The following is a 26588-nucleotide window of genomic DNA, read 5'->3' as shown; positions in this document are numbered from 1 at the left end:
TGAAGAGCAGTATAGTGGTGTCCTACAGTAGTCTGTACTGGGACCAGTCCTTATTAATAAGGTATCTGGAAAAAGGGGTAACTAGATGGCAGAATTTGCTGAGGATACAAAACTACTCAAGAAAGTTAGCCTTGGGCAGACTGCAAAGAGCTACAAGAGGCTCTCTCAAAACTGGGTAACAAAATGGTAGATGAAATGTTAATAGATGTAAAGTAATGCACATTGGGAAACAATCCTAACCATACATAGAAAATGGGGTCTAAATTAGCTGTTGCCACTCACTGAGATCTTGGAGTCATTGTGGATAGTTCTCTGAAAACATCCACTCAAGGTGCAGTGGCAGTCAAAAAGTGACCAATGTTAGGAATCATTAAGAAATGGAGAGAAAAATATATTTGACAGGTTTGGTCACAGACCCCCTTGGGATTGTCACCTGATGTACTGGAACTACCTCTGAGCCTGTTTTCCCTGATGGCAGGGTTCCTGAGTCCCAAGCCTTCTTGAGCCACACATGCCAGCTTGCTGCAACACAGACCCAGATCTGGTCTGTGCCCCCAAAGCTGCAGGCTTTAACTGAAAACCACACAGCAGCTATTCTTGTCTCTAGCACCCAGACACCCATCTCCCACTGGGATCTGAACGGCCAGTCAATCCATTTTACTCTGTATAAAGCTTATACCAGGTAGACTCAAATTATCTGCCTTCTATAACTCAGATATGCACAGCTGTTTAGTATCTGGGTGAGCACTCACTTACTCTAGGTTTATTAATAAACAAGTATAAAAAGTAATAGAACAAAGTTACCAAGCAAAATAAAATACACAAGTCTAAGCCTAATACATTTAGGCAACTGAATGTGTAAATCTCACCCTGAAATGTTCCACTAAGCTTCTTTCACAGACTAGATGCCTTAGTCTACATCTTGTTGGTTCCAGCTCAGGTGGTAACTAGGGGATTTCTCATGTCTGCAGCCACCCCCTTTTTATAGCTTTGGCACAATGTGGGAATCCTGTGCCTCTCTGGGTTCCCACCCTTCCTTCTAAATGGTAAAGGGCCAGGTTTAAGATGGATTCCAGAACCAGGTGACATCACATGTCACTATAAGACCTCATTCTCCATTCTTTCAGTGTTGGCCTGCACATACCCAGGAAGGTTTGCAGGTAAACAGCACCATTTACAACCACTTGTCCTGGTTCATAGACTATCGGGGTTGGAAGGGACCTCAGGAGGTCATCTAGTCCAACCCCCTGCTCAAAGCAGGGCCTTAAAAATATCTAAGGAAGGAGATTCCACCACCTCCCTAGGTGTAACGCATTCCAGTCCTTCACCACCCTCCTAGTGAAAAAGTTTCCTAATATCCAACCTAAGCCTCCTACACTGCAACTTAAGACCATTACTCCTTGTTGTGTCATCAGCTACCACTGAGACCAGTCTAGATCCATCCTCTTTGGAACCCCCTTTCAGGTAGTTGAAAGCAGCTATCAAATCCTCCCTCATTCTTCTCTTCTGCAGAATGAACAATCCCAGTTCTCTCAGCCTCTCCTCATAAGTCATGTGTTCCAGTCCCCTAATCATTTTTGTTGCCCTCTGCTGGATGTTTTCCAATTTTTCCACATCCTTCTTGTAGTGTGGGGCCCAGAACTGGACACAGTACTCCAGATGAGGCCTCACCAATGTCACAGAGAGGGGAACGATCATGTCCCTCAATCTGCTAGCAATGCCCCTACGTATACATCCCAAAATGCCATTGCCTTCTTGGACTGAATGCACCTGATGAAGTGAGCTGTAGCTCGCAAAAGCTTATGCTCAAATAAATTTATTAGTCTCTAAGGTGCCACATGTACTCCTTTTCTTTTTGCGGATACAGACTAACATAGCTGCTACTCTGAACTCTGTAGATTATTAGCTTTGTAATGATACCTTAGACGACTTGCATAAAGCATATTCTAGTTACATTATATTTACACTGTCATATTTCCATAAAACATATGGAGTTCAACACCACACTATTGCTGCTACATAAATCCATGGTACACCCACATCTTGAATACTGGGTGCAAGTATGGTTGCCTCCATCTCAAAAAGAGATTTGGAAAAAAGGTAAGGAAAAGGGCAACAAATGATTAAGGATATGGAATGACTGCCATGTGAGGAGAGAGAGAGATTAATAAGACTGGTTTCAGAGTAACAGCCGTGTTAGTCTGTATTCGCAAAAAGAAAAGGAGTACTTGTGGCACCTTAGAGACTAACCAATTTATTTGAGCATGAGCTTTCATGAGCTACAGCTCACTTCATCGGATGCATGCTGTGGAAACTGCAGCAGACTTTATTTATACACAGAGAATATGAAAAAATACCTCCTCCCACCCCACTATCCTGCTGGTAATAGCTTATCTAAAGTGATCATCAGGTGGGCCATTTCCAGCACAAATCCAGGTTTTCTCACCCTCCACCCCCCCACACACAAATTCACTCTCCTGCTGGTGATAGCCCATCCAAAGTGACAACTCTTTACACAATGTGCATGATAATAAAGTTGGGCCATTTCCTGCACAAATCCAGGTTCTCTCACCCCCTCACCCCCCTCCCAAAAACCACACACACAAACTCACTATCCTGCTGGTAATAGCTCATCCAAAGTGACCATTCTCCCTACAATGTGCATAATTAAGGTGGGCCATTTCCAGCACAAATCCAGGTTTTCTCACATCCCCCCCACCCCCATACACACACAAACTCACTCTCCTGCTGGTAATAGCTCATCCAAACTGACCACTCTCCAAGTTTAAATCCAAGTTAAACCAGAACATCTGGGGGGGGGGGGGTAGGAAAAAACAAGAGGAAATAGGCTACCTTGCATAATGACTTAGCCACTCCCAGTCTCTATTTAAGCCTAAATTAATAGTATCCAATTTGCAAATGAATTCCAATTCAGCAGTTTCTCGCTGGAGTCTGGATTTGAAGTTTTTTTGTTTTAAGATAGCAACCTTCATGTCTGTGATTGCGTGACCAGAGAGATTGAAGTGTTCTCCGACTGGTTTATGAATATTATAATTCTTGACATCTGATTTGTGTCCATTTATTCTTTTACATAGAGACTGTCCAGTTTGACCAATGTACATGGCAGAGGGGCATTGCTGGCACATGATGGCATATATCACATTGGTGGATGTGCAGGTATATGAGCCTCTGATAGTGTGGCTGATGTTATTAGGCCCTGTGATGGTGTCCCCTGAATAGATATGTGGGCACAATTGGCAACGGGCTTTGTTGCAAGGATAAGACTGGGGCTTTTCAGCTTGGAAAAGAGATGACTAAAGGGGGATATGATCTAGGTCTATAAAAATGATTGGTGTGGAGAAAGTGCTATTTATGCCTTCTCATAACACATGAGCTGGGGTCACCAAATGCAATAGGCAGCAGGTTTAAAAACCCACACAAAAGGAAGTATTTCCCCCCCCCCACAAAATGCAGTCAACCTGTAGAATTCCTTGCCAGAGGCTGTTGGGAAGGTCAAAACTAACAGGGTCTTAAAAAACCCAGCAAACTAGATAAGTTCATGGAGGATAGGTCCATCAATGGCTATTAGCCAGGATGGGCAGGGATGGTGGCCTTAGCCTCAGTTTGCCAGAAGTTGGGAATGGATCACTTGATTACCTGTTCTGTTCATTCCCTCTGGGGCACCTGACATTCGCACTTCTCGAAAGACAGGATACCTAGCTAATCTGGTTTTCAGCAGTCCTTGTTCCATGGAAAAGTTCATTTCTTGGAGATAAGTGAGTGGATGGCTTCTGCCACACCCCTTATTCTGAGCTACTCCCTCAGCAAAATACAAGTAGAGCTGAGGAGTAAGTGTCTTTCAAAGGAATGAGTTGGTCCCAAGTCAGCTATCTAGCCAATTCTCCATGGCTTGACAGTTCTGTGGAGTCTTTCCCCCTTTAAGTTGCATACATTTTACATTGTCATTAACATTATAGTATTGTCCCCCCATATAGAAGGGAGCCATCTTGTGTTTAGCAGGGAAGAGTGTTTTCTCATCCCCTTTCTGTCAGCACATAGGCCCAGAGAACAACTGTCAAACTGCATGTTGGCATTTCTACAATAGCAGGATGTAGGTGATCTTTTTTAAAGAGATCTTTTTTAAATACTCCTGCAGAGTTTTCCTATCAAAGGAAGCTTCAGTTTCCCTTGCTCTAGATTCCTGTTCTGCCCTCACTGCTTTGAGATCTTTTGTATCCTACTAACTCCTGTGAAGTGGTAGCACCAGACTCCTCTGATGTCCTTACAACTCCAGGGGAGCTTTGTGGCTTACACCCACTGAGATTCTGGACTACTGAAACCGCAACCTAAGTAATCCAATTTTAAGCTAAGATCACTGAAGATAATCAGGCTATTTTACAGTTCTTAAGAGCAAGCCACAAAGAGAGGGTGGCACCTTTGGCCCTAGGTGCAGCTGAGCTCTTACAGCTCAGCAGCATTAAGACAGCCAGTACTCTTGTTGAAAGTCTAACTGGTCATTAACTGCTCAGGAAGTGTTTGCAAGTAGTATGCCACTCCTTTGAGGCAGGGAGGAGGACTCATTTGGCTGATAGCTTGCTGTGACCTTCAGCCCCAGGCCGTCTCCACAGAGAAGTATTCCTCATTCTGCAGCAATGGTTGCTCATTCTAGGGTACAGGTTGACCTTAGTTCAAATGTGAGTGTAGCACTCCACCTCTTGAGCTTCAGGCTCATGTGTAGTGATTGTACAACCACCACTGCCTGCCTTTCACCCTGCCAGGAGAAAGCTGACAGTTAACACTGATCTCTGTGCTGAGAGAAGGACTGGGAAAGGTTACTGCTACTTAATGACTGACTCTTCACAATTCCCCAGGGCTCCCACATGGCCTTTCAGGCTGCCCTGAAAGGCTCTGCTTCAGGGAGCTGTGCAATAGCAACCTGAGGGCACTATAACTGAAGCAGTGTCCCTTGTAGCAGGAGGGGAGAATTGGCGGTTTCATTCTTTAGTGGAGATGGATCCTGTGAATTAAAGAGTTTCTGGGGCAGAAAGTTTTGTTTTTAAAGCCCAAAGCAAATGGAGCCCTTGCCCACACAAGCAGGGGCATCTGTACCCCCTTGTGTATGCTAAGTATATTAGCAATCAAGGCAGGCATTATTCCAGAGGCAGAAGGCTACAGCCAGGTGAATCTTGTCAGCATTCTGAACAGATCACCTTGTCAAGGCAGCAGGTGTTCCACCACTTTATGTAGTTGGATGCTACTAGTAGCCTTCGTCATGCACTTGAATGGAGACCATTCTAATGTGCATTGAGAGGGAAATTTCCAGGCACCAGGAAGGAGAGAAACTTACCAAGTCAAAGGCTATGCATTGGGATCTCAATTCAATTGAGTACTAAACCTTGCCTGTCCCACCCCAGGAGCAGTAGCCTCCCAACTGATCAGAAAGACCCAGAAATGGCAAATAAGTCTGAAGTGTTTATTGCAATGTAATTTCAGGCTGCATTGCTTTGTACTCACTACATTGCAGAGACAAGTATCATGAACAGGGCTCCCACAAGTGCCACACCAGCAACAGCTAGCACCCTGGGTGCTCCAGCAGTCATGGGCAGTCCTGTTAGAGAGAGATGAAGAGTATAACTACACAGGCAAACAGGGGCATGGGAGCCCCTTTGTTGCTTCAAATTAGGCCCCACCTATATTGAGGTAAGGAGCTCTATATAGATCATGATTTTAGGTGTAGGAGAGTTTCACACCAAAATATTAATCTAGTGGACATTAAGTCATTTCACACCTCCCTCTTGCAGATTCCCTTGGTTGGAAGTCCAGAGCCTTCAGCCTGTGCTTACATCTGAAAGGGTTCTCCCCAATGGTTTGTTAGCTGGAACATCTCTGGAAAATTTGGCCTCCCTCCCCACTGGTGACGGGTCTTTCATTTTCCCAAGTCTAATGTATTGAGGCAAACATCAGTATGTGGAAGCCTGTTGACTTCTGCTTTAGAACCACTAAGTCAGGAGAGTACACTAGATCAGATCTTTGTGTCCAATTTAAGAAGGGACAGGGGATAAACTAGTTTGGCATTAAAAAGGAAATGTTTAGAGATTGGAGCTGGTGTTATTCCTAACTAAGTGTCTTTAAGTAATAGGCAAAAAGTTGCTATTTAAAGTGGTTTGGTACTAGAACTATAGTTTAAAAAAAGACAGACCATAGACAAAATTAAATAACCTACATCTAAACAGAGGGAGCATGAGAGCTAGATACTTGATTAGTAGGAACCCCTCTCACTGCCATAAGAACTGGAATACTTGTGGCACCTTAGAGACTAACAAATTTGCGCAAAAGCTTTTGTGAGCTACAGAAGTGAGCTGTATAAGGGGTGAATGGGGTAAGATCAATCCCCCACCTTGGTATTGGTCCAAGTTCACCAGACACCTAGGGATAGAGGTTCTAGACTCAGATGCTTACAACTGGCAGGTTGGACAGTGCAAGGACATCAGTGCCAGGCAGGGAGTAGTGCATCTTTGTGCTCATCTGAGCCCAAGGGGACATCACATCCCTACAACTGATGGAGCTCTGGCAGTGTCATTTATGGCTGCATCCAAGCTCCCTTGTAGGGAGAATACTAAGTGCCAGGAGTGGTCAGGTCAGTGGTACTCACGAAAGCTCTGCACAGCATCATTTCTTTCTGCACCACCCTGGAGAAGAAACACAGGCCCCCTGCTGGTGATGGAGGAAAGGCCAGTCTCTGGGTGATGCTCAGAGCTCCTTCTACCCCCTGAGAGACACATGAGGAACATGTTTTAGATTCAAAGCAGCATTGCCCCAGAGTGACCTGGTAGCCTGTTCCCATCATCCCAGAGGAGACTGCCAGACAGTACGAGTAAGTTAGCATCCCCTGCAGCAAAGGTTGCAATGTACAGCCTAATCCCCAATTTTTCTCCAATAAAGATCAAAGCTTGGACACAAGTTGAAGAGGCAGCTGCATTGATCCGATCTTAAGAATGCAGCACCTAGCAAGAGAAGTGACACGTTTGCACTGCATGGAAGTCTCATCTGCTGCACCCTCAGAGGGTACTAGCCACAATCACTGCCATTTGAAAGGCTTGGTGACACTTCAGCTTAACAGTCGTAGAGTCATGCTGGGTCCAAATCACAACTGATCTAAAAATATAATTTTGGCGGGTCTGTGCAACTCCTCCTCCCTAGTGGCAATGCCTTGTGTACAGGCCAACGGCCACTTGCCTCCTGAAAGGGCAGCCTTGTTTTTCAGCTAGGCATCATCAGGCCCCAGTGGTTGTTACAGATCCACCATTGATTACAGGAGTCCTGGCAGCGGCCCTTATCCCCACCCCCTAGAGATCAGAACTTGGGCACTTACTGGCTCCAGCAGGGCAGGAGATGGTGCAGGACTCCAGCCTGGAGGGCCAGCACATGGAGGCACTGCAGTGCAGGTACACCTAGAGGAAGAACAGGTGTTAGGAATCAGGCTCTTGCAGTTAGCTATAGGAGCAGTGCTGCAGGGGATTCTCTAAACAGACTAGGGGCTGCTGTTGTACCCCAGCACTTTACTTCCCAAGGCTTCTGGGAGCCCAGCCAGTAGGTGAGGACCCCCTGAGAGGGAGCCCAGCAGTGTGGCCCCCTGCTATCCCACACTAAGGGAAGGAGATTCAGTGTCAAGTCACAGACAAGCCTGGATTGTGTTTAGATGGTCAGCCACCCACTCTGGACAGGAAAAAGAACCAAGGGTTTAGAAATATAGATAGTGTACATCCCAATGAGAATGTGAGCAGCTAATGCACTTGGAAGAGCTCCCTGAAAGGCAGCTATTGACAGATCAGGTGGTTAGAGAGATTACAGGAGAGTTTCTCCCTGACATGTCACATCTACAGATCAAAGCAGTAGTCAGAGGTCTCAGTGGGAGCTAAGAGGTGGGGACAGCACCACATACTTCAAGTAGTGAGACAACAGCACCCAAGTCCAATTTACAAGTCAGTCCTTAAGCTCGTTCAGTCCATTTGATACTGAAGAGTCAAGGCAGTTTGGTCAAGACTCCTGCTACTATAAAGCATCTGCTAGTATATCAAGTGCTGGTGACATTTTCCCTCCATATACTAGTTTAAAGCTCTAGAAAGATGGTTCTCAACCTGTGACCCATGGCCCAGTCAGCACAGAGCTGTGGCCCATGTGACAGCCGCGGGGCCAAACAGGTATCAGATGCAGCTCAGTGGTAAATAGGTTGAAAGCCACTGCTCTAGAATGAGCAGCATCTGACATTGCTTCCCCACTCACTGTGGGAAGCCTGCTCTAGCACTGCTTTCTTCCTCAGTCAGTAAATACTTCACATTTGTGATGCCTCGAGACCAGAGGCAGGTCAGTCTTTAGCATGGGGATAAGTGACTGCCCCAGGTCCCAGTGAGGAACTTAAAGTGGGTTTAGAAACTATGTGACCAGTCCCATAACTCCAAGTCCTGTGATCTCACTAGGCAGCTGGCCTCAAGACAAGGCTATAGGGCAAGTGTATTTGTACACCCAATCTGGGATAAAGGTTAGTTTTAAAGGCTTTTCCACGTGGCCTGCCATTTACAAAGAGTGGCCAAGGCTCTGTTTTTGAGCTGCTTCTTCCCAGACTCTAGGAAGAGTGTCCCAGGCTAGCTGCAACATCACTTCTCCCTAGTTGCCAGCTACAGAACCACAGTTGGCCATTAGCTGGTTATGATTCAGCTGAGGTGTTGGTTTGCTTCAGCATGAACAGTCAAAGCCCCTTCTGCTTGTTTGAGGTCCCTGTAGGCCAGGTCTCATGTCCACTCTGAGCAGCTCACGAGAGGCTAGGCTGCTGTTCCAATGGAGTGGAGCTACAGCAGCTGACAAGAGCATCAAAGAGAAGCCATACCGGCCCTGTGAGCGCCTGCTGGGAGGCAGACTCCACGAACGTGAAGGTGCTGACGATGAAGCGCTGGTGGTGAGATGGGAACTGCAGCCCCGAGGTGGCTCCCACAGGCACCAGCTGGGTGCGGTAGTTGTCTCCTGCATATGGGCACCTGGGAATCAGGGGGGAGGGGGAGGAGAAGCAGCTGTGAGAAGGTACCCTGCACTCCCCAGGCCCAAATAGAGACGCCTCACCCTGGACCCTGTCACTCACCCATCCACCAGGATCGGCCACTGTGGTTGCTGCTGGGGGTTGGCACTGGGAGTGGCCCAGCAGTGGTGCAGGACCAGAACCAGATCTGGGTCAGTTCTCTGCAGGATCCGGACCTCCACGTAGATGGGGTCCTGCAGAACCTTCACCACAGGGTAATCTCTGTCTGTGTAGTAGGAGCCGTAATTCTGCTCTGGAACAGAGAGGTCACTGCAGATCAGCATTAGATGCGTGTAGAGAATCTTAGTGCATTATACAGGGTCAACACCCACAGTTCAGGCAGCGCCTGGACTCCCAGCTTGGGGTAAGCATTCCCACTGTGCTAGATCTAGCCCACAATGCAGGAGCAGGGCTGCCTTTCTATACACTGAGGACAGAACCTCTCTCTCAGCCAGAAGTGAGCTGTAATTGAATCCTAAAATCAAAGTGCAAAGGACAGTCAAGTCACAGCCTTATCTCCCCCATCCTCCCTAGATCCATTCCACAGGGTCTTAAGGCCTCATCTGGCCTGGAGGGGCAGCTAAGCCAGAGACCAGATTCCTGCACCAAGAGGTAAGAATGAGCCCTTGCTCCACCACGTCACTCTCCAAGGAGCTCTCCTACCTGTGGCAATGCGCAGCTCCAGCATCAGGGGGCCAGGCTGGGACACAGCAGGGGGCGGGGGCAGGGTGAAGACCTGGACACTCAAGGGGAGGAAGTTCCCACTGATGGAGTAGCTGCAGCGGACGTGTAACCTGGTGGTGAGAGTGCCAAGAAGATGAGATATGATCAAGGCCAGGCATGCATTGCAGAGACGGCATTGAGGGGAAGGGCACTAGAGGGTGGTTATGAACCCCCACAGTGGGAGGGACAGCGTTCAGGGGAGCTGAGTTGCCCCATATGGGGTACCTGGAGGCGAGGCAATTAAGAATTAGTCCCATCTAGGGAGAACCCAGTGGGTGGTTCCTATAGATGAGGGACTGCAGGGCAATAGGGAAGGACTGAGGAGAGCTGCCATAGGGAGTTCTACTTTAGGATTGGCCCCAAAGGGACAGAGCAGCCAGGGTTCCAGGCAGGTGCCAGGGGGATGGCCAGAAACTGCCAAAAGGAGGCTTCCAGCAGGAAGCCTCACAAGGAATCAGACTTCCAAAGAGGAGTGGACGATGAAGTCCTGGGAAAGGCACCTGTGGTCAGGCAGAGGTAGGAAGTGGAAGATCTTGTAAGGAGAGACAGTGATAACTGCTTGATCCCAGAGTTCCTGGCTGGAAGCCAGAGCAGAGGGTGGACCTGGTTCCCCTCCCATCCCCAGGAGGGGGAATAGGAAAACCTCCCACAGAGAGCAGTCAATGACTACAGAACCTAGGCTGGGGCAAGTGACCCAACACAGGGTCAGATACTTTAGCATATTGGATTCCTACACGAGAATGAGTGAATAGGATGGACCCGACCAGAGGGCGGGAGTCCTGAGCAGAGGCTGAATGTGGAGTTGCTATAGTGCCAGGCCTGGCTGCAGAGGGACATGCTGGCTGGTGAGTTCACTTCATTTCCTCCCCACACTCCAGCCCAGGAAAGGGTTACAAACCAATATCCCCTTTATTGACTTGCTTCATGCTCAGCCCCATTCACCTCACTCCTCATGGCCAGTCTTCCCAATGAGCTGAGAGAGCCCAGGGTTCTGGGGAAGAGAGTCACTGCAGTGTCTGGCACCTGCCATGGCACAGCTGACTGGAGGAACAGCTGGCCCTGAACCACTCCCATGCTATTGCCTGACATGACAGAGGCAGCTCTAGAGATTCAAGGTAGAGATACCAGCCCCAGGAGTTACCTGAAGGTGCTATCCCTGGTGATGGAGCCCAGAGTCCAGGTGTTCACATCCCTGTCTGCCACCAGCTCAGTCTCATATACACCCTGGTCTCCAACCATCTGGAAGGAGAGAGCAATCACTTATTTTATTTGGCATGTGCATGGTCATCTAGCCAAAAATTGGCATCTTCAGTGGCATGATGCAGTTCTTCTAGGCCACCACTGAACCTAGTCAGGTGGCATTCACCGACAACATGCAGCTGTTATGGTGCCCCCAAAAGGCTTTATAGAAATATGCTTCTATATATATAACTGGAATATGTTTTATGCTACATATGCCATGTAATGAGTTATAAATTTAACTCAAAGCAGCTTAAAAGTGTTTTTAACACTCAAATCTCCAGCTTTCAATGGGGTTTAAACCCCAAATAAATTCATTTTTTACCTGTATAAAGCTTATACAGAGTACTTATAAATTGTTTGCCCTCTAACACTAATAAAAAATATGCACAGCTGCTATTAACACATATTCTGGGTTAAGTAAAAAGTGAACCCCCTTCTATTGCTGAGTGACCCCATCCTGGCCTCCCCCAGCTCAACTCTTACCTGGAAAGTGGTGCCACAGGCGGAGAGTGGGAACCGGAACAGGACAAAGGCGTTGTTCTGCCCCACAGGGACACAGCCAGCACCGTGCCCATTGGCCAGATGCACCGAGTCCAGGATCAGGGGGGGCAGAGTCACAGCCCGAGAGACCACGAGGAAGAAGTGGCCATCTGGAGTGCACTGCGCTGTCACTGGAAGGGAGCCGGGGACAAGTCAGGGCCACCTTCCTACCTGGGTTAGCCAGTCTCAGGACACTAGAGCCGAAGCCAGCAGCTTGTCCCGGAGCTGGATAAGAACCCACCATGTTCTACTGCACCCCTCCAGGGCACAGGCTGGCACTGCAAGGGACCCTGGCACATATAGCTCATGGTGGAGCTGTAATGGCCACGAGGCATGTGCTGTGGATTCCAGAGCAAGGGGCTGGGACTGTTATTGGTCACAGCTGAAGCACTCAGCCTGAGGCTGGATGGAAAGCGTTGCACGTGGCCTTGATATCACACTAACTAGCCCAGCACCCAGCTGTCTCCAGGACTGGGTACGTGGAAACCCCACTCAGCTTTGATGCCAGGTATCTCAGCCACTGCCCCCCCCCCCCACGTGGGACCATTACAGTCAGCTCTGGACAATTCATGTGCACAGAAACTCACCTGTGTTGCCATAGTAACAAGGCTTCACCCTATCACTGGGGTTGTAACAACAGCCTTGTTCTTCACAGACTCCCCGGTCGATGGGTGAGGAGCCACAGGGCAGCCTATCCTGGCTCTGGATGGCAGCACAGACATCGGGGCTTGGAGCATCCAGGGCTGGGGTGAGACAGGTGGGAAGCAGTAAGGAACAGAGACTAGGTGGGGCAAGAGACTTGGCTACAGAGCATGCTCCCTCCTGGCCTGGCTAGGAGCTTTGAGGCTCCCTCAGGACCCCAGGCATTCTGCAGGACAGACATCCTGCCTCCAGCTCACTCTGCTATGGGGCTTCAATCTGAAGCATCCCGGGGGTACCTGGTCTGTGCACTCTCAGCCCAGAGACTCACCATTTAATCCAGGAACAGTTTGGGTAATGGGGTAGTGGAGACATGGCCTCTAGGGAAGCCTCCAGCACCTGTCACCATCCACAGGCTCTGCCTGGAGCTCTTAGGGGCTAATGCAATACAAAGACCATGAACACCAGGCTCTCCTATGTGAGAAGAGCAGCCAAGCAGCAGGCAGTGCTCTCTGCCCAGGGCATTGTTTTGCTCAGCCTGCAAAGAAGGGCTGTCACTGGCTCCACAGTCACCACCTGACCCCAGGGAGGAGAAGAGGGAGACCAAGGCCTCCCTTTGTGTAACTGGAGGAGAGCAGCCATCTCCACAAGATCGTTCACAGCCACAGGCTGGGGCATTCAACATAAGACACTAGGCCCTCACCTGGCAGGCTCCTGGGGCACCTGAGCACCTTCTCCTCATGCAGGGCCCTGCGCCCACCAGCAGCCATCCCGTCAACACCAACCACCATCAGATAACCGCCATCCTGGGGAGAGAGACCCACAGACATCAGGGCTGGCAGAGCAGCAAGCACAGAACCCAAGGCAGGTGCCAGAAGGTCACTCACCCATTCAGAGACATAACAGCCGGCATAGGAGGCACCAACTGTCCTGGAGCCATCTGCAGCCTGGGAGACCCAGATCCCACAGCTGGAGTCATTCTGCAGAGCATGCAGCTTCCCAGCCACATCTAGGGAGGAACGAAGAGATCAGCAGCCAGTGCAGGGGAAGAGGGCACAAGAGTATTCTAAGGAGCTACTGCCCCCCTGCACAGAGGGGACAGGCTCCTGGCTGTGGGGGGGCAGGAGGGCTGCCCAGCTCAGGCGCCCTGCCCAGCTCAGTTCAGCCATTGCTCAGGCTCCCTAGGACTCAGCCAGCTGCTGGGCAGGGCTTGGACAAGCAGAAGGATCCCTGGGACAGAATCAGTCCCTTCCCCTCTCCCTGAAACCACACACTGGGCTCCCTCCAGACACCCAGGGAGGGGCACACAGGTCTAGCCTCACTTACCCCAAGCAGTCAGTGCCAGGGAGTCCACCCCAGCCTGGCCAGGATGCAGCATGAACTGCAAGCTTCTCTGGCCACAGACCAGCTCCCTAGGATCCCCCAGGGCTCCCAGAGCAAAGGAGCAGTACAGCAACCAGAAGCACACCACTCCCCCATAGAGCCCACACCACACCCCAGCCATGTTGCTCTCCTGCCAGTGACCCATAAGGCATCTGCCCCCAGTCTGCCTCCTTTGTACTCTGCAGGCAGCTGGGATTGGCCAGAGCCCAGGTGGCCATTCCTGCAGGGCCAAGGGAGAAGAGCCCAGCCCCTCCCCTGAGGTCTGGCCATACCCTGCCCCTGGAAGGAGAAACCTTGGGGGTGGGATGGAGCTTCCTGGCCCTTCTCAGAAGGAAGCAGAAGATGGGTCTGTGTTCATGGCATGTTACTGAGGGGAGGTCAGTTTATTCCTTCCCATTGGAACCCTGGGAGGGTTCAGACCTTCCTTCCTCTCCAAACGCTGGTGCTGGGCCTCGCTCTGCTGAGGGATCAGCCTGGCCCCTTGCCAAGGTCCCCCTGCTGCATGATGGGGGCATCCCCCGCTTCTAGGCCATCTGCCACCAAGCCAGCTCTGGACTCATTCTCTAAAGCTGCTGTGGCACCAGACTCCCCCTGGAGCAGGAAGGCTCCTCGGGGACAGCCCCAGCCAGCCCTCGCTCAGTTCACACACTGGGCTGGCTTTGCCTGGAGGACGGCCAGGTTCCCTGCATCAGGCCCTTGCAGAGGGACCGGTGAGAGGGGGAGGGCCTGAATCTCCATTGCCATAGTTACCAAAGGAGAAGGGAAGTGTTTTACCCCCTCTGCTGTTAATGAGGCACAGGCCAGTGGAGAGTCAGGCCCAGAGAATCCAGTTCTTGTGGGAAGCTAGGTTTGGTTTCTCTTTGCACCGTTGCTTCCCAGCCCAGCAGGGACCCAGGGCTATCCAAGTCTATTGAGTCTTGGGGACCCCAAACTCATCTCTGTTTCCTTTGAACAAATGCAGGAACTGGACCTGCCATAGCAGCTTGGGTCGAGGGATGGGTGCATGGGATGTGCCTAAAGCTTGTGCTTTCCTGACAGTTTCAAAATACAAATGGAAAACAATTTTCATCCCATGGAGCTGTATGGATCCCAACTTCATTCATCAGGAGCGGGGGACCTTTAGAGTTACAGCACAGCCCTCTACCATTGAACTAGAGGAATAACTGGTAGGAGTACTAGGCTGTTAGCCTCTATGGCAGGGGCGGGCAAACTTTTTGGCCCGAGAGCCACATCTGGGTATGGAAATTGTATGGCAGGCCATGAATGCTCACGAAATTGGGGTTGGGGTACAGGAGAGGGTGAAGGCTCCGGCTGGGGGTGCAGGCTCTGGGGTGGGGCTGAGGATGAAGGGTTTGGGGTACAGGAGGGTGCTCCAGGCTGGGACCAAAGGGTTCAGAGTGTGGGAGGGGGCTCTGGGCTTGGGCAGGGGATTGGAGCACAGGGGGGTGAGGGCTCCGGCTGGGGGTGCAGGCTCTGGGGTGGGGCTGGGGATGAGGGGTTTGGATTGCGGGAGGGGAATCAGGGCTGGGGCAGGGGGTTGGGGCGTGGGAGAGACTCAGGGTGCAGGCTCCAGGTGGCATGTCTCCCCTCCAGCTCCTATGCGGAGCCGCAGCCAGGCACTGCCCCATCCACAGGCGCCGCCCCTGCAGCTCCCATTGGCCGCAGTTCCCAGCCAAAGGAAGCTGCGGGGGCAGTGCTTGGGGCAGGGGCAGTGTGCAGAGTCCCCTGGCTGCCCCTACACGTAGAAGCCAGAAGGGTGACATGCTGCTGCTTCCAGGAGCTGCGCGGAGCTGCAGCTAGTGCTCATGGAGTGGCCTCCCCCCAACCCCGATCCCCAGATGGCGCTCAGGAGTGGGGCAAGCCCCAGACCCCGCTCCCCAGTGGGAGCTCAAGGGCCAGATTAAATTGGCTGGTGGGCCGTAGTTTGCCCACCTCTGCTCTATGGGTATGTCTGCACAGCCCGCAGCAGCAAGCCTGTGAGCCCATATCAACAGACTTGGGCTACTGCACTAAACATAGCTGGGTAGACATTGCCAGAGCTCTGAGCTCTAAACAGAGCTGGCTCGAGCTCTGAAGCCTAGGGAGTGGGGTATGTTTCAGGGCATGAGCTCCAGCCAAGCCCCCACTTAAAAGTGCTCTTGACACAACTGTTTTTGCTGTGGTAGCATGAGCCCAAATCTTTCAGCCTGGGCTTGGAGACTCAGTGCCATGGGTTGCCGCTGTCTGCATGGATGTACTCTACATGGCTGAAACGGAGGAGAGATGCATGCTTTGCCAGCAGGTTTCAGAGCTATTTGCTGACAGCCAAGGACTGGTGTGGCGCAGGACTCCTGGGTTCTCTTCCAGGATCTGTTAGGGAGTGATTCTAGTAGTCATTTTTCTTTCTGCCATTGGGCTCCCTCCTAGTCTCTACCCCCTCAACTGCTCTTATTTATATTACCATAGCATTTGGGGCCCTGTAGTCACCCACACTAGCTCCTGCCCCTCCTCCTATCCCACCCCGACCATGGATTCTGCCCTCCCAGCTCTGTGTCTATCTTGTCCCTTTCCATTTTCCCCCCATCCTCTGTGTGTGGGTCAGGCCCTTTACTCCTCCTCGGTGCAGCCTGGCCCAAGCAGGGGGCATTGAGATCACAGGAGAGACAGGTGCCTTGCTCTCAGTTTTGGTGCTCAACACCACAATGTCCCCTCCTGACCAGCAGAAAAAATTTAAGGGAAAGTGCTGCTCAGTGGAGATGAAAACTGGAGAATTTAGCTCCAAACAAACCTCCACTGAGCCTGAGCAAACTGATTTTTTCAAAGGCTCGTGACTTGGCTCCATGTGGGAGAAGCTTCTCAGGACCAGCAAGAGGTACAGCCCAAACATCAAAACAGCCACTCTGGGATGTTTCAGCTCCCAGCTCCCCACCAGGAGGGTTCTAGAACTTCTCAATGAAGCAGCTATTTTCTCTCTAATGGGGCAAAACCTATTCTCTTCTCCCCCCCCGCACCATTAATTCTTGCAAACAGCTGCTCTGTTTTAGGTGAAACTTTCCTTTAAAAAAAATTCAGCCTGAGGCAGACACCTGAGCTGGAAAACTTCAGCCCAAATGGCTCAGAGCAACTGAAAACAGAGCCCTAGAATGGAAAACATCAGGCCAGCATTCACTAAAGGCTGAGCTGGTCACAACTGACTTGTCTGTTTTAAACTGTCTCAGCTATGCACACATGCCGCTATTCCAGCGGACCTAGGTTGCATTAAGGCAAAACAGATCTTCCTAAAGTTTTCAGTAAAGACAAAGCACTACAGATTGCACCAGCCCAGAGGTTGGGGCACTCAGGAGGGATGGGGGAGACCCAGGGTCAAGGCTCTGACTCCAGCAGAACAGGGACTTGAACATAGTTCTCCCTCATCCCAAAATACCCTAACACCAGCTATGGGTTATACTGGGACTGGTCTCTGTGTGAACAGGCATTCCACCCTGGACTCCAGAAAGTGGGTAGTGGAGATCACAGCAGGGCTGCTGGAGTTCTGCTGACTAATTCTGCACATCTCTCCTGCTTTGCTGGGGAAGCTGTAGCTCAGCCAGGATCTCCCCCAAGACCGGTACAGAAGATGTTATTGACCTTTGTACAAACACAAGATTCCCTTGCTCTTTGGGCTCTCTGTCCCCCTTGCCAATTCTATAGCCTTCCCCTCACTCTGGAGTATGTCACTTCCCCAGGGCAGCTATTAATTCTCTCACCAGCCACTGCCTTCCTGCTGGTCAGCCAGGATCCAGTAGCAAACATGAGAGAGGAGCGCTGGGATTAGTTAACAGTTTCCTCAACCAGCAGTTGGTTTTATACAGTTCCTGCCTGTATTTTGCTTTAGTATCCTCCACTGGTTGAGTTGGCCAAGCACAGGAGAAGCATGGAGGGAGTCCTGAGCTTTGCAGGGTGGTGGCATTTGGATCATACAGAGGTACTAGTTGACCAAGCTAACTAGCCCCATTCAAGCCTGCCTAGCAAGAAGACTAGTGATCACACTGAGATGAGGTACAGCACTGGTGCTCCATATGCTGTAAGACTCAAAATAAGCTAAGTTCCTTGGTGCTGCTGCCAGATGAGCAAAGCATCTGGTTTCTGGCTGGGAGGTCACAATTGTCCATTCCTGCACAGCTGGTCGGACAAGGAGTAGGCAGGGTTGGGCCCACCTCCATTAAGGCAACAGGCAGGAGTGGCAAGCCCTTTCCCTGGTGCTATCACTGAGGCAGGAGCAGACACATGGTGCTTCACTAGGCGTCCCTCCACAGGCTGAGCAGGCTTGAGTTCAAACCCATAACCGCTCTGTGACATTGCACCCCATAATGCTTTATAGAAATATGCTTCTGAGTGTAAATATGACATAACTGGAATGTTTTATGCTAGATATGCCATGTAGCATATCTCTGCAAAGGTTATGATCTACTGGATATATTCATCCTATTTGTATGCATGTATCATGTTTGTATTCGAACTTATGAATATTGGCTGTGTACTTGTTTGATTTTAAGTAGCCTCAGTGAAGCATTTGGTCAGCTTCTTGAGAAAGGACTATTCTCAGGAAATGCCCAATCAAGTTGACAATGGACTTTGAGATCCACATCTGAGCTTTCCTGGGAACAGTCAAACTAACATGTAAGCAATGGCATTGGCCTGTAAACAACTGAGTCATGCATGGACATGTGACTTGCCCATGTGACTCCAAAACTCCATCTTGTAGCTGTGATTCTGCATAGGAAAACACAAGGGGTTTCCACCCATAAGAGAGACTAAGTCCCTGGGGAAACCCCTCCATTTTGTCTTCAGGTGGCTCAAGAGATAGCCTTTCCACCCCAAAGAGATGCCTGAAAGAAACTGGAACAAAGGACAGTAACTACAAGGGTGTGAGTGATTGCTGGACCCAGACTAGGAGGAAGCCTAGTCTGTAAAAGAAGCTCATTGGAACATCTCTGAAGGTGAGATTTACCTGCATTTAGTTTCTTACCGTTAGGCTTAGATGTGTGAGTTTTATTTTGCTTGGTAATTCACTTTGTTCTCTCTATTACTTAGAACCACTTAAATCCTACCTTTTATATTTAATAAAATCACTTTTTTACTTATTAACCCAGAGCAAGTAATTAATTCCTGGGGGAGCAAACCGCTGTGCATATCTCAGTCAGTGTTACAGAAAGCGAACAATTTATGAGGTTACCCTGTATAAGCTTTATACAGGGTAAAACAGATGTATTTGGGGTTTAGATCCCATTGGGAACTGGGTAGCAGGGGCAGGAGCACTTCTTAAGCTGTTTTCAGTTAAGCCTGCAACTTTTGGGGGACCTGGTTCAGACCTGGGTCTGTGTTTGTAGCAGGCTAGCATGTCTGGCACAACCAGGCAAGTCCCAAGTCCCAAGCTGCCAGGAAAAACTGGCTTGGAGGTAGTCCCAGCACATCAGGTGGCAGTCCTAAAGGGGTTTCTGTGACCCAACCTGTCACATGCTCACCATGACAAACAGCTTCCACTTAGCCATAGCCAGTAATCGAGGTGAAGAGACAGGGTAGACTATGCCAAGGGAACCAGGAGTTGTGGCAGAGGCCAGGGGAGTAGAGGGAAAGCTTCCATAAACGTGTCTAGCAGGGATTTTGCCCGTTGCTCCACCCACACTCATCTCAGGTTCGTTCTCCCCTTCTCACGGGGAGACTGCAGAGCTGAGCCAGAGAAACAGTATGTCTGGAATGGTTTTAATTCAAGATTCTGGTTTCACAAGCTGCATTTCTCCTCCATCTCCACCATGCAGTTACCAGGAGTGACATGGACATGGACCCCCACCCCCGCGACTGCTGTGCTGGCCCAAGCTGCAGTCCAGGGTGCTCCGAGACAAGCGTGCAGGATGGAGACAAAGCAGTTATTAGCCATACACCCAGTCTGCACGGCCCAGGGAGGGGTAGAAGGAACAGGAATCCTCTCTCCCGCACTGCCAGCCCTTTCCTGCTCATGGCAGATTCCCACCCTGCCCAGGGGCTGGAGAATGTGGCAGCTGTAGATGAGGCAGCAGATGCTATTTCAGATGTGACCACAACACCCAGAACACAGCCTGAAATGCAAAGTCACCCAGTACACAAGTTGTTGCCCTGGCTTAGTGCCCTTGTTCAATTGCCCAGCAGCATGTACGGTTCCCTTGAAGGGAATTTCTACCACTGGGCAGCTCACGCAAGGCTCAGGGACAAGGTCAGCTTCAGACTACAGTTACACCAGGGCTCAGATAACCACCCTCTCCATCCACAGCAGCTTCTCCTCATCCAGTCCTGGAGGAATATATCAGCCCCCTGGCTGGTGATGAGGGAGAGCCCATCCTGAGGGTGCTGCTTGGAGTTCCTCCTACCCCCCATGAGGTCAGCAAGAGATTAATTGCAAGGCACAGACAAGAAACCTGTACTCCCACACCACCAGGTCTCTGCTTCAGGAGACCCACATTGCCTAGCACTCCCCACCTTCCATAGCCAGGACACTCCACATTGTTCAGGGATTGAGGAGTACATGTCCTTTTCCCTTGGGATGAGGCTGAATTTGGACTTCTCGAAGAGGCTCTGGGAGATGGAGCTGCTCACTGCAAGAACGATGTTACCCCCAGTATTAGAGGAAGTCTGTGCCCAGAAGCCTCAGTTTCATGGCAGGAGGGAGAAGAGGAGGACCCCACTCCCAGGTTTCTCAGACCCAGTTCCAGAGAGACAACTGATTCCTGCCAGGCCCTCTTATCCCATCCCATCCCACCCCACAGAGAGAAGGGGAGGCAGAGGGGCCAGGACACTCACAGGCTCCAGACTGGAGGGCCAGCACATGGAAGTGGTGCAGTGCAGGTACACCTAGAGGAGAGGGCATGGGTTAGGGCCTGAGGCTCTTGAAGTTCAGAAGCAACCACCTTGGGGCAAGTGTAGCAGGGTTGGAGGTTGCCTTTGTATCCATGCACCAGGAGCCCCAAAAGGTGTAGGCACTCATGTGTGCATTCAGGAGTTGGAGGAAGCCCTATTACGGCTATGCTGAGTGCCTTGCGGGGGTCAGAGCAGCAAGGTCAATGCATTGCAGGGTCCCCATCCCCTCCCCCCCTTGTAGGCAAGGAAGCAGCACAGAGTTGGGGTCTCACCCAAGCAGGACTTGGCCTCATGGCAGAACTGGAGGATTCTCACCCTGCAGAAAAATGAGACCTAAACCCATTCAAAGGGATGGAGACACTGGACACAAGCAATACCAGGGGCTGGGCTGAAACAGCAGGTTAGGCTGGAAGTATCAGAGCTGGCCCGGAGCAGCACTGGGGACAAGAAGGGCAATTCCTGCAAAATTGGAGATTTGTGCTGGAAAAGTGAATCAGGAGATTGCTTCGATTCAAACAGAAGCTGTGTTTTCCTGTGGTGCTGCATTGCCTCATGGGAGTCGTAGCTCAAACACCTTCCTCCTGTGGGCTGAGCTCTCCTGACTCTCCCATGATGCACTGCAGTCTCCCCTCTGTCCAAGTGGGATGGTGCATCATGGGACTCCCACGGCATGCCGTGTGCCTGAGGTCTTAGAACAGAGACAGGCACAATGCTCGATGTGCAGGGCTATCTCCAAAGTAGGGCCCATCCTACGGATTTCTGGGAGTTACCCAGGTATCCACTGCGGCAAGCAAGAGAATGGTTCTTCCTCTAGTTGCTGGCAGTCAAGCTTGGCTTTTTAGAGCCAGTTTCCCTCCCTAGCTCAGGGGCTGGAGGGGATAGGTGGAAGGACCCTGTATTGCTCAGAAGCCATACTGGCCCTGTGAGCACCCGCTGGAAGGCAGACTCCATGAAGGTGAAGTTGCTGACAACGAAGCGCTGGTGGTGAGAGGAGAACTGCAGCCCTGAGGTGGATCCCACAGGCACCAGCTGGGTGCAGTAGTTGTCTCCTGTGTACAGGCGCCTGGGAATGGGGAGGAGCAGCTGTAAGAAGGTGCCCTGCATGCCCCAGGCCCAAATTGAGACCCTCACCTGGACCACTAGTCACTTACCTATCCACCAGGATCGGCCACTGCAGCTGCTGCTGGGGGTTGGCACTGGGAGTGGCCCATCAGTGGTGCAGAACCAGATCTGGGTCAGTTCTCTGCAGGATCCAGACCTCCACCAGGTTACCTGAAGGTGCTGTCCAAAGTGACAGAGCCCTGACTCCAGGTTCTCGCATCCCTGTCTATGAGAATGAGCTGGTGGCACACACCCTGGTCTCCAGCCATCTGCAAGAAGTCAGATACCGGCAGATTGACCAAACCAATCAGGGTCAGTTTTGACTCAGGTCCGAAAGCCTGTTAAGCATTCATCCCACAAAGCAGCTGGGCACTGACAAGCAGGTGCCTTGGCTCCCATCCTGGAACCCAGACTGCTAAGTAGCACGTGCAACTTCCCTGGAAAGTGGTGCCACAGGCGGAGAGTGGGAACCGGAACAGGACAAAGGCGTTGTTCTGCCCCACAGGGACACAGCCAGCACCGTGTCCACTGGCCAGATGCACCAAGTCCAGGATCGGGGGGGCAGAGTCACAGCTCAAGAGACTGCAATGACGAACCGGCCATCTGGAGTGCACTGCGCTGTCATTGCAAGGGAGTAAAGGGGAAGGTGATCCTGACCTGTCATCTGAGCTAGCCAGTCTCAGGACACTGGAGAAGAGACTCAAGTTCTAGTCCCCATTTGAATGGGATAGTACTCCCTCTCCACTGCCCAAGGATGAGACCTCCTCACTGGAGAGGGACACCTTCCAGTCTCTGCACCTCATCTGGAGTCCCCTCATTTCCAGCCAGGTCACTGGGAGAGCCAGGCTGAGCCCCTAGCTGGATCAGGCTCCCCAGATAGGAACCCCATTGCATTAGGAACCCAGACCAGAGGCTAAGGAGCCAGGATCTCTCATTCTTCCAACCCTGAGGATTCAGGAGAGGGACAGAGTCCCAGGTAGGCCAACACGGTAGTTGTCCATGTAGCTGGGAAAGGGTCATGGCCTCTGCATTGAGTGGCAGTCAGCCCTTGCCATTTCGGGCCGAGTGGAGTGTGAAGTTGGTTTTGCAGTCACCCAGCCCTTACGAGTGAAGTGGTAAGCCCCATGCACCCCTCTGAGCACCCAAGTGCCAGCAAGCTCTTCAAAGCCACCGTCTGTATAAGGGCTTGCACACCAGCTCACCTGTGTTGCCATAGTAATAGGGATTCATCCTGTCACTGGGGTTGTAGCAGCAGCCTAGCCCTTAGCCGTCTCTTTGGTTGATGGGTGGAGAAGCACAGGCTAGCCTGTCTGGGCTCTGGACAGCACTGCGGAGATTGGGGCTTGGAGCAGCCAGAGCTGGATGGAGACAAGCTGGCGTTAGTGAAGAGTCACAGAGAGAATGAGGCCGAGACCCGCGTCTGATTCTGCTGACCCCTCTGAGAAAGCGTAAAGTGCCTGCAGCACCAACTTCTGCTCCAGACCTCCCTGCTCAATTCCAGCCCTGATCTATGTATTTAAAGAAAGAGACTGCAGACTTTAACCCAGGGACATTAAGTGCTATAGAAACACACAAGTGGCTTCCCTCTCTAGCTATAGATTTGCACATCTCCTCCCAGTTGGCCTGGTGGTTTTCTGGGCACTCCTCAGGCCCAGCCCGAGTTGAAGAGGAAGGTGTTTCTCCAGTCAGGGTCTCAGCTGGTGTGTGCAGAAGCCACAAATCAATCAACTTGGCCAAGTCTATTTGATGTGTCCAGTCACCCTATGGAAAGGCAGAGACCCAGACCAGAGAGTAGATGGAGAAAGGAGGAGAACATCAGATCCCGGTTCAGTGCACTAAGGGTCTGTCTGGAGCCACTGCTAGCATTTGACTCTTACCATCATGGCACCTGAGCACCTTCCCTTCCCACAGAGTCTTCTGCCCTGCGGCATTCACTCCCGACCTCCATCATGTAATTGCTGTTCTGAGGAAGAGTCAGCACATTCAGGCCTGTTAGAACAGCATCAGGAGAGGTTACAGGCTCTCAGCATTACCCACGGCTACCAAGGACATCCCAGCAGCTGTCCCCATTATGCTATTTGTAGAGTTGCAGGAGAAGTGACTGAAAAAGAACCAATTTCTTCCCTGCAGTTGAAACAGAGTCCAGCTCTGCTCTTGCACACCTGAGACAGCTTTTTGGGCTCTTAGTAGCTGAACTCTGGGGAGGCTGCATGGAGTCCCTAGTACTACCAGACTTAGACATCCCAGAGGTGGGCATGTTTGATGGACTAGGACTTGTGAACTCTCACCTTCTTCGAAATTGGGAAGAGAACTCCACTCCCCGTTCTGGGCTGGGGGAACCCTGGAAGAGAGAGCAAGTCACTCAAGCCATGCTCTGCATTGCAGCTCTGCAGGTGGTACCACTAGGACCAGCACCGTCGCCACCCTCTCACTGAAGCCTGTGAGAGGATCTCACTGCTCAGAGCAGGGACACCATTGGCCACCTGCACTGTCTACACTAGAGCGCCCCCTGTTGGGGCTGCACCAGTTGGCAGTGGGGTTTCATTAGCAGGGAATATGCCTCGCATAGCTCAGCCCTCGAAAACAAACAGCCTTAGTGAAGATCTCTGTACATTGTAGAGCATCCTGTCTATTACAGGAGTGGCAGTGGGAACTGGTGTATTTCAATGAGAGCACACTGAAGACAGTTTTCTACCTTCTCCCCTCCCCCATAAGAAAAAGTGAGTTTCCCTTGCTATTGGAAAGCCACTCACCTGATGGGGAAGCGCCAAAAGAGGTACCAGCATCACATGAGGTGATGAGCCACTCAGAGATCAGGAGGATCAATGCAGAGCACTGCATCACACAGGACCCACTGTTGGGTGAAAAGAAAAGGCGTACTTGTGGCACCTTAGAGACTGTTGGGTGAGTGGCAATTAGGACAAAGGTCTAGCTGGTTTTGATACCAAGCATTAGTGCCCCAATCTAGTGACGACCCTTTGGTTCAGACACTGCTACCCCAGGCCTTTCGAACAAGGGAGGGAAGCAGCAGCCAGTGCCATCCTGGTGACCAGCTGGGATTCACTGACAGTTCCAGGAGACCAACAGGACAAAAGCCATGCCAGTCCCAGCACACTCACCCACTCTACGACATACCAGCCAGCAGAGGAGACATTAACTCTCACAGAGCCACCAGGGGCACAGGAGACCCAGGTCTTACAGGCAGAGTCATTCTGTAGAGGATGCAGCTTCCCCTGGGTATCTGGTGAGAAAGCAAAGGAAAGACTGGAGGAGGCAAATGTCCAGTGCTAGAGAAGTTAGGGTCTGGAGCCTTTCCTGGGACTCCTCCAGCCACCCACTGCCAGACCTCCCACAGGAGACAGAGGCAGCACCAGCATTTAGCTCAGGAAGTCTCAGACTGGGAGTTGAGACCCCTCAGGGCGTTAAAAGGTTATTAAATGTGGGGGGATCATGAGCTGTCAGCCTCCACCCCAAACCCCACTTTGCATCCAGCATTTCTAATGGTGTTAAATATATAAAAAAGTGTTTGTAATTTATAAGGGGAGGTCACACTCAGAGGCTTGCTGTGTGACGGGGTCACCAGTACAAAAGTTTGAGAACCACTGGTTTAGGTGGACCCCTCCCTGCTCAGTGCAGGCCTTTAACCCTCCTGTAAACATCCCAGCCCTTAAAGTCACATCGCTGATCAGACTGGCTCTCCTGCTATCACTGGGACACAGACAGACAAGGGCTCAAGAGCAGCATAACTGAGTCAGTCCATCTCATTCAGCCCTTCCTGCTATGAACAGCCAGGCCAGACAGTCAGTGCAAGGAGACTCCTCCCCTCAGCTCAGCAGCAGGGCAACCTGCAGGCTTCTCTAGCCACACACCAGCCAATAGCTCCCTTCTCTCCCAGCCCCCTGAACCCCTACAATCAGCCAGCCACACAACTCCAAGGTCAACACCAATAACAGCCCCCATTCTGCTTCTCTCCTGGGGAGCCCTAAAGCCCCTGCCCAGCAGAGAGAAGGGACTGGCCCAAACCCAGCTGGAAGCTCTGGTGAGAGGCAGGTGCCAATCACTCAGTCCCTCCCCTGATCTCCAAGGGCCCCACCATCAGCTGACGCTCTTCAGGCTCATTACCAGTCCCTCTGCTGCCCTGTGTTTTTGGAGCACTGGGACATTCGAGAGGGCTCTTCCTCCGCACCTCAAGTCGTGGGTCACAGGAGGTTTCCCTGTATTGGTTTCCCTGAGCCCAAATGGATTTTTCTGCATATTCCCAGGGGGCTCTCTCTGTCCCCTCCCCACCCCCTGGGCTGTCGGGCTGGGGCTCCTGAACCCCCACTTTGTAAACAGACACCTAGAGAAGCTTCTGCTGCCTGTGCTGTCCTTGTGCTAGGGACTGAGAAAGAGCAGCAGCTGCTGGGGCTGTGTCAATCCAGGACCTCTCCCCAGATAAAAACTTCCCATGGCTGGAGCCAGCAGGTCACCTCCTAGCACACACACCAGGGTGGGATCCAGCAGACAGGACTGACAGATGGAGTCCAGTTCCACTGAGGATGTGGGGTATATTCCAGTTCTGCTCTGTGCTGCCAGTCCCCACAGCCCCATGAGCTCAGAGAAAGTACAGAGCAAGGGGAGAGCTGGGTATTGGAATCGGCACTCCTCCTTGAGCCCTTGTTTGCATTTCCTTCCAGTGCAATTGCTGCTGTGGGAAAGTGCTAAGTTGGCACAGCCTGGGGCTGAAATTCTCTGTCCATGCAGCAAGGATGCTATGGGTTGGCAGCAGCATCCCCATCACCAATGGCCTCCCTCTGGAGCTGGAGGGCCTCTGAGTGAGTGGGTACCGGCAGTTCCAGTTCATGCCCAGTCTGCCCTTCCCCCTTCTGCCACGTCCACCAATAAGGCACACCTGGGGTGGGGGCAGGTTTTGTGCTATGGTCATGGACCATCATATGACCTGGCTGAGACCCCGCAGCTCATGTCAGATCACACTTGTTGGCATCTGTCCTTCGGGAGGCTATTGAGCAGTGATATCGGAACGACACCGAATCTGGCTCTC

At 51.4% G+C, this 26588-nt stretch overlaps 1 protein-coding gene and 1 pseudogene across 1 annotated transcript; both read right to left on the bottom strand.

Moving 5' to 3' along the window:
* Nucleotides 1-5513: 5513 nt before the first annotated feature.
* LOC140914614 (zona pellucida sperm-binding protein 4) lies at nucleotides 5514-13742 on the bottom strand. Its single transcript, XM_073352905.2, has 12 exons — nucleotides 13541-13742; nucleotides 13102-13223; nucleotides 12918-13020; nucleotides 12163-12318; nucleotides 11519-11706; nucleotides 10935-11032; nucleotides 9734-9864; nucleotides 9134-9323; nucleotides 8885-9032; nucleotides 7373-7451; nucleotides 6653-6769; nucleotides 5514-5608 (listed from the first exon to the last, which is right to left on the bottom strand). The coding sequence occupies exons 1-12, from the start codon at nucleotides 13740-13742 to the stop codon at nucleotides 5514-5516; spliced, it is 1629 nt and encodes a 542-aa protein (XP_073209006.1).
* Nucleotides 13743-20735: 6993 nt separating this feature from the next.
* LOC140915176 (zona pellucida sperm-binding protein 4-like) lies at nucleotides 20736-23617 on the bottom strand (annotated as a pseudogene).
* Nucleotides 23618-26588: the final 2971 nt, after the last annotated feature.

Source organism: Lepidochelys kempii, chromosome 7, assembly GCF_965140285.1.
Source record: "Lepidochelys kempii isolate rLepKem1 chromosome 7, rLepKem1.hap1, whole genome shotgun sequence".
Lineage (NCBI taxonomy): Eukaryota > Metazoa > Chordata > Testudines > Cheloniidae > Lepidochelys > Lepidochelys kempii.
This window is presented reverse-complemented; position numbering and strand designations above follow the sequence as displayed.

Bases quoted from the DNA above. Each gene is read 5' to 3' on its own strand.
- LOC140914614 (XM_073352905.2), bottom strand. From the start codon at position 13,742: ATGGGTCACTGGCAGGAGAGCAACATGGCTGGGGTGTGGTGTGGGCTC. The intron at 11,033-11,518 runs GTAAGAGTTGAG...CTCTCCTTCCAG, and splicing joins CCTGTGGCACCACTTTCCAG to ATGGTTGGAGACCAGGGTGT. The intron at 9,865-10,934 runs GTAACTCCTGGG...TCTCACCACCAG, and splicing joins ACCAGGGATAGCACCTTCAG to GTTACACGTCCGCTGCAGCT.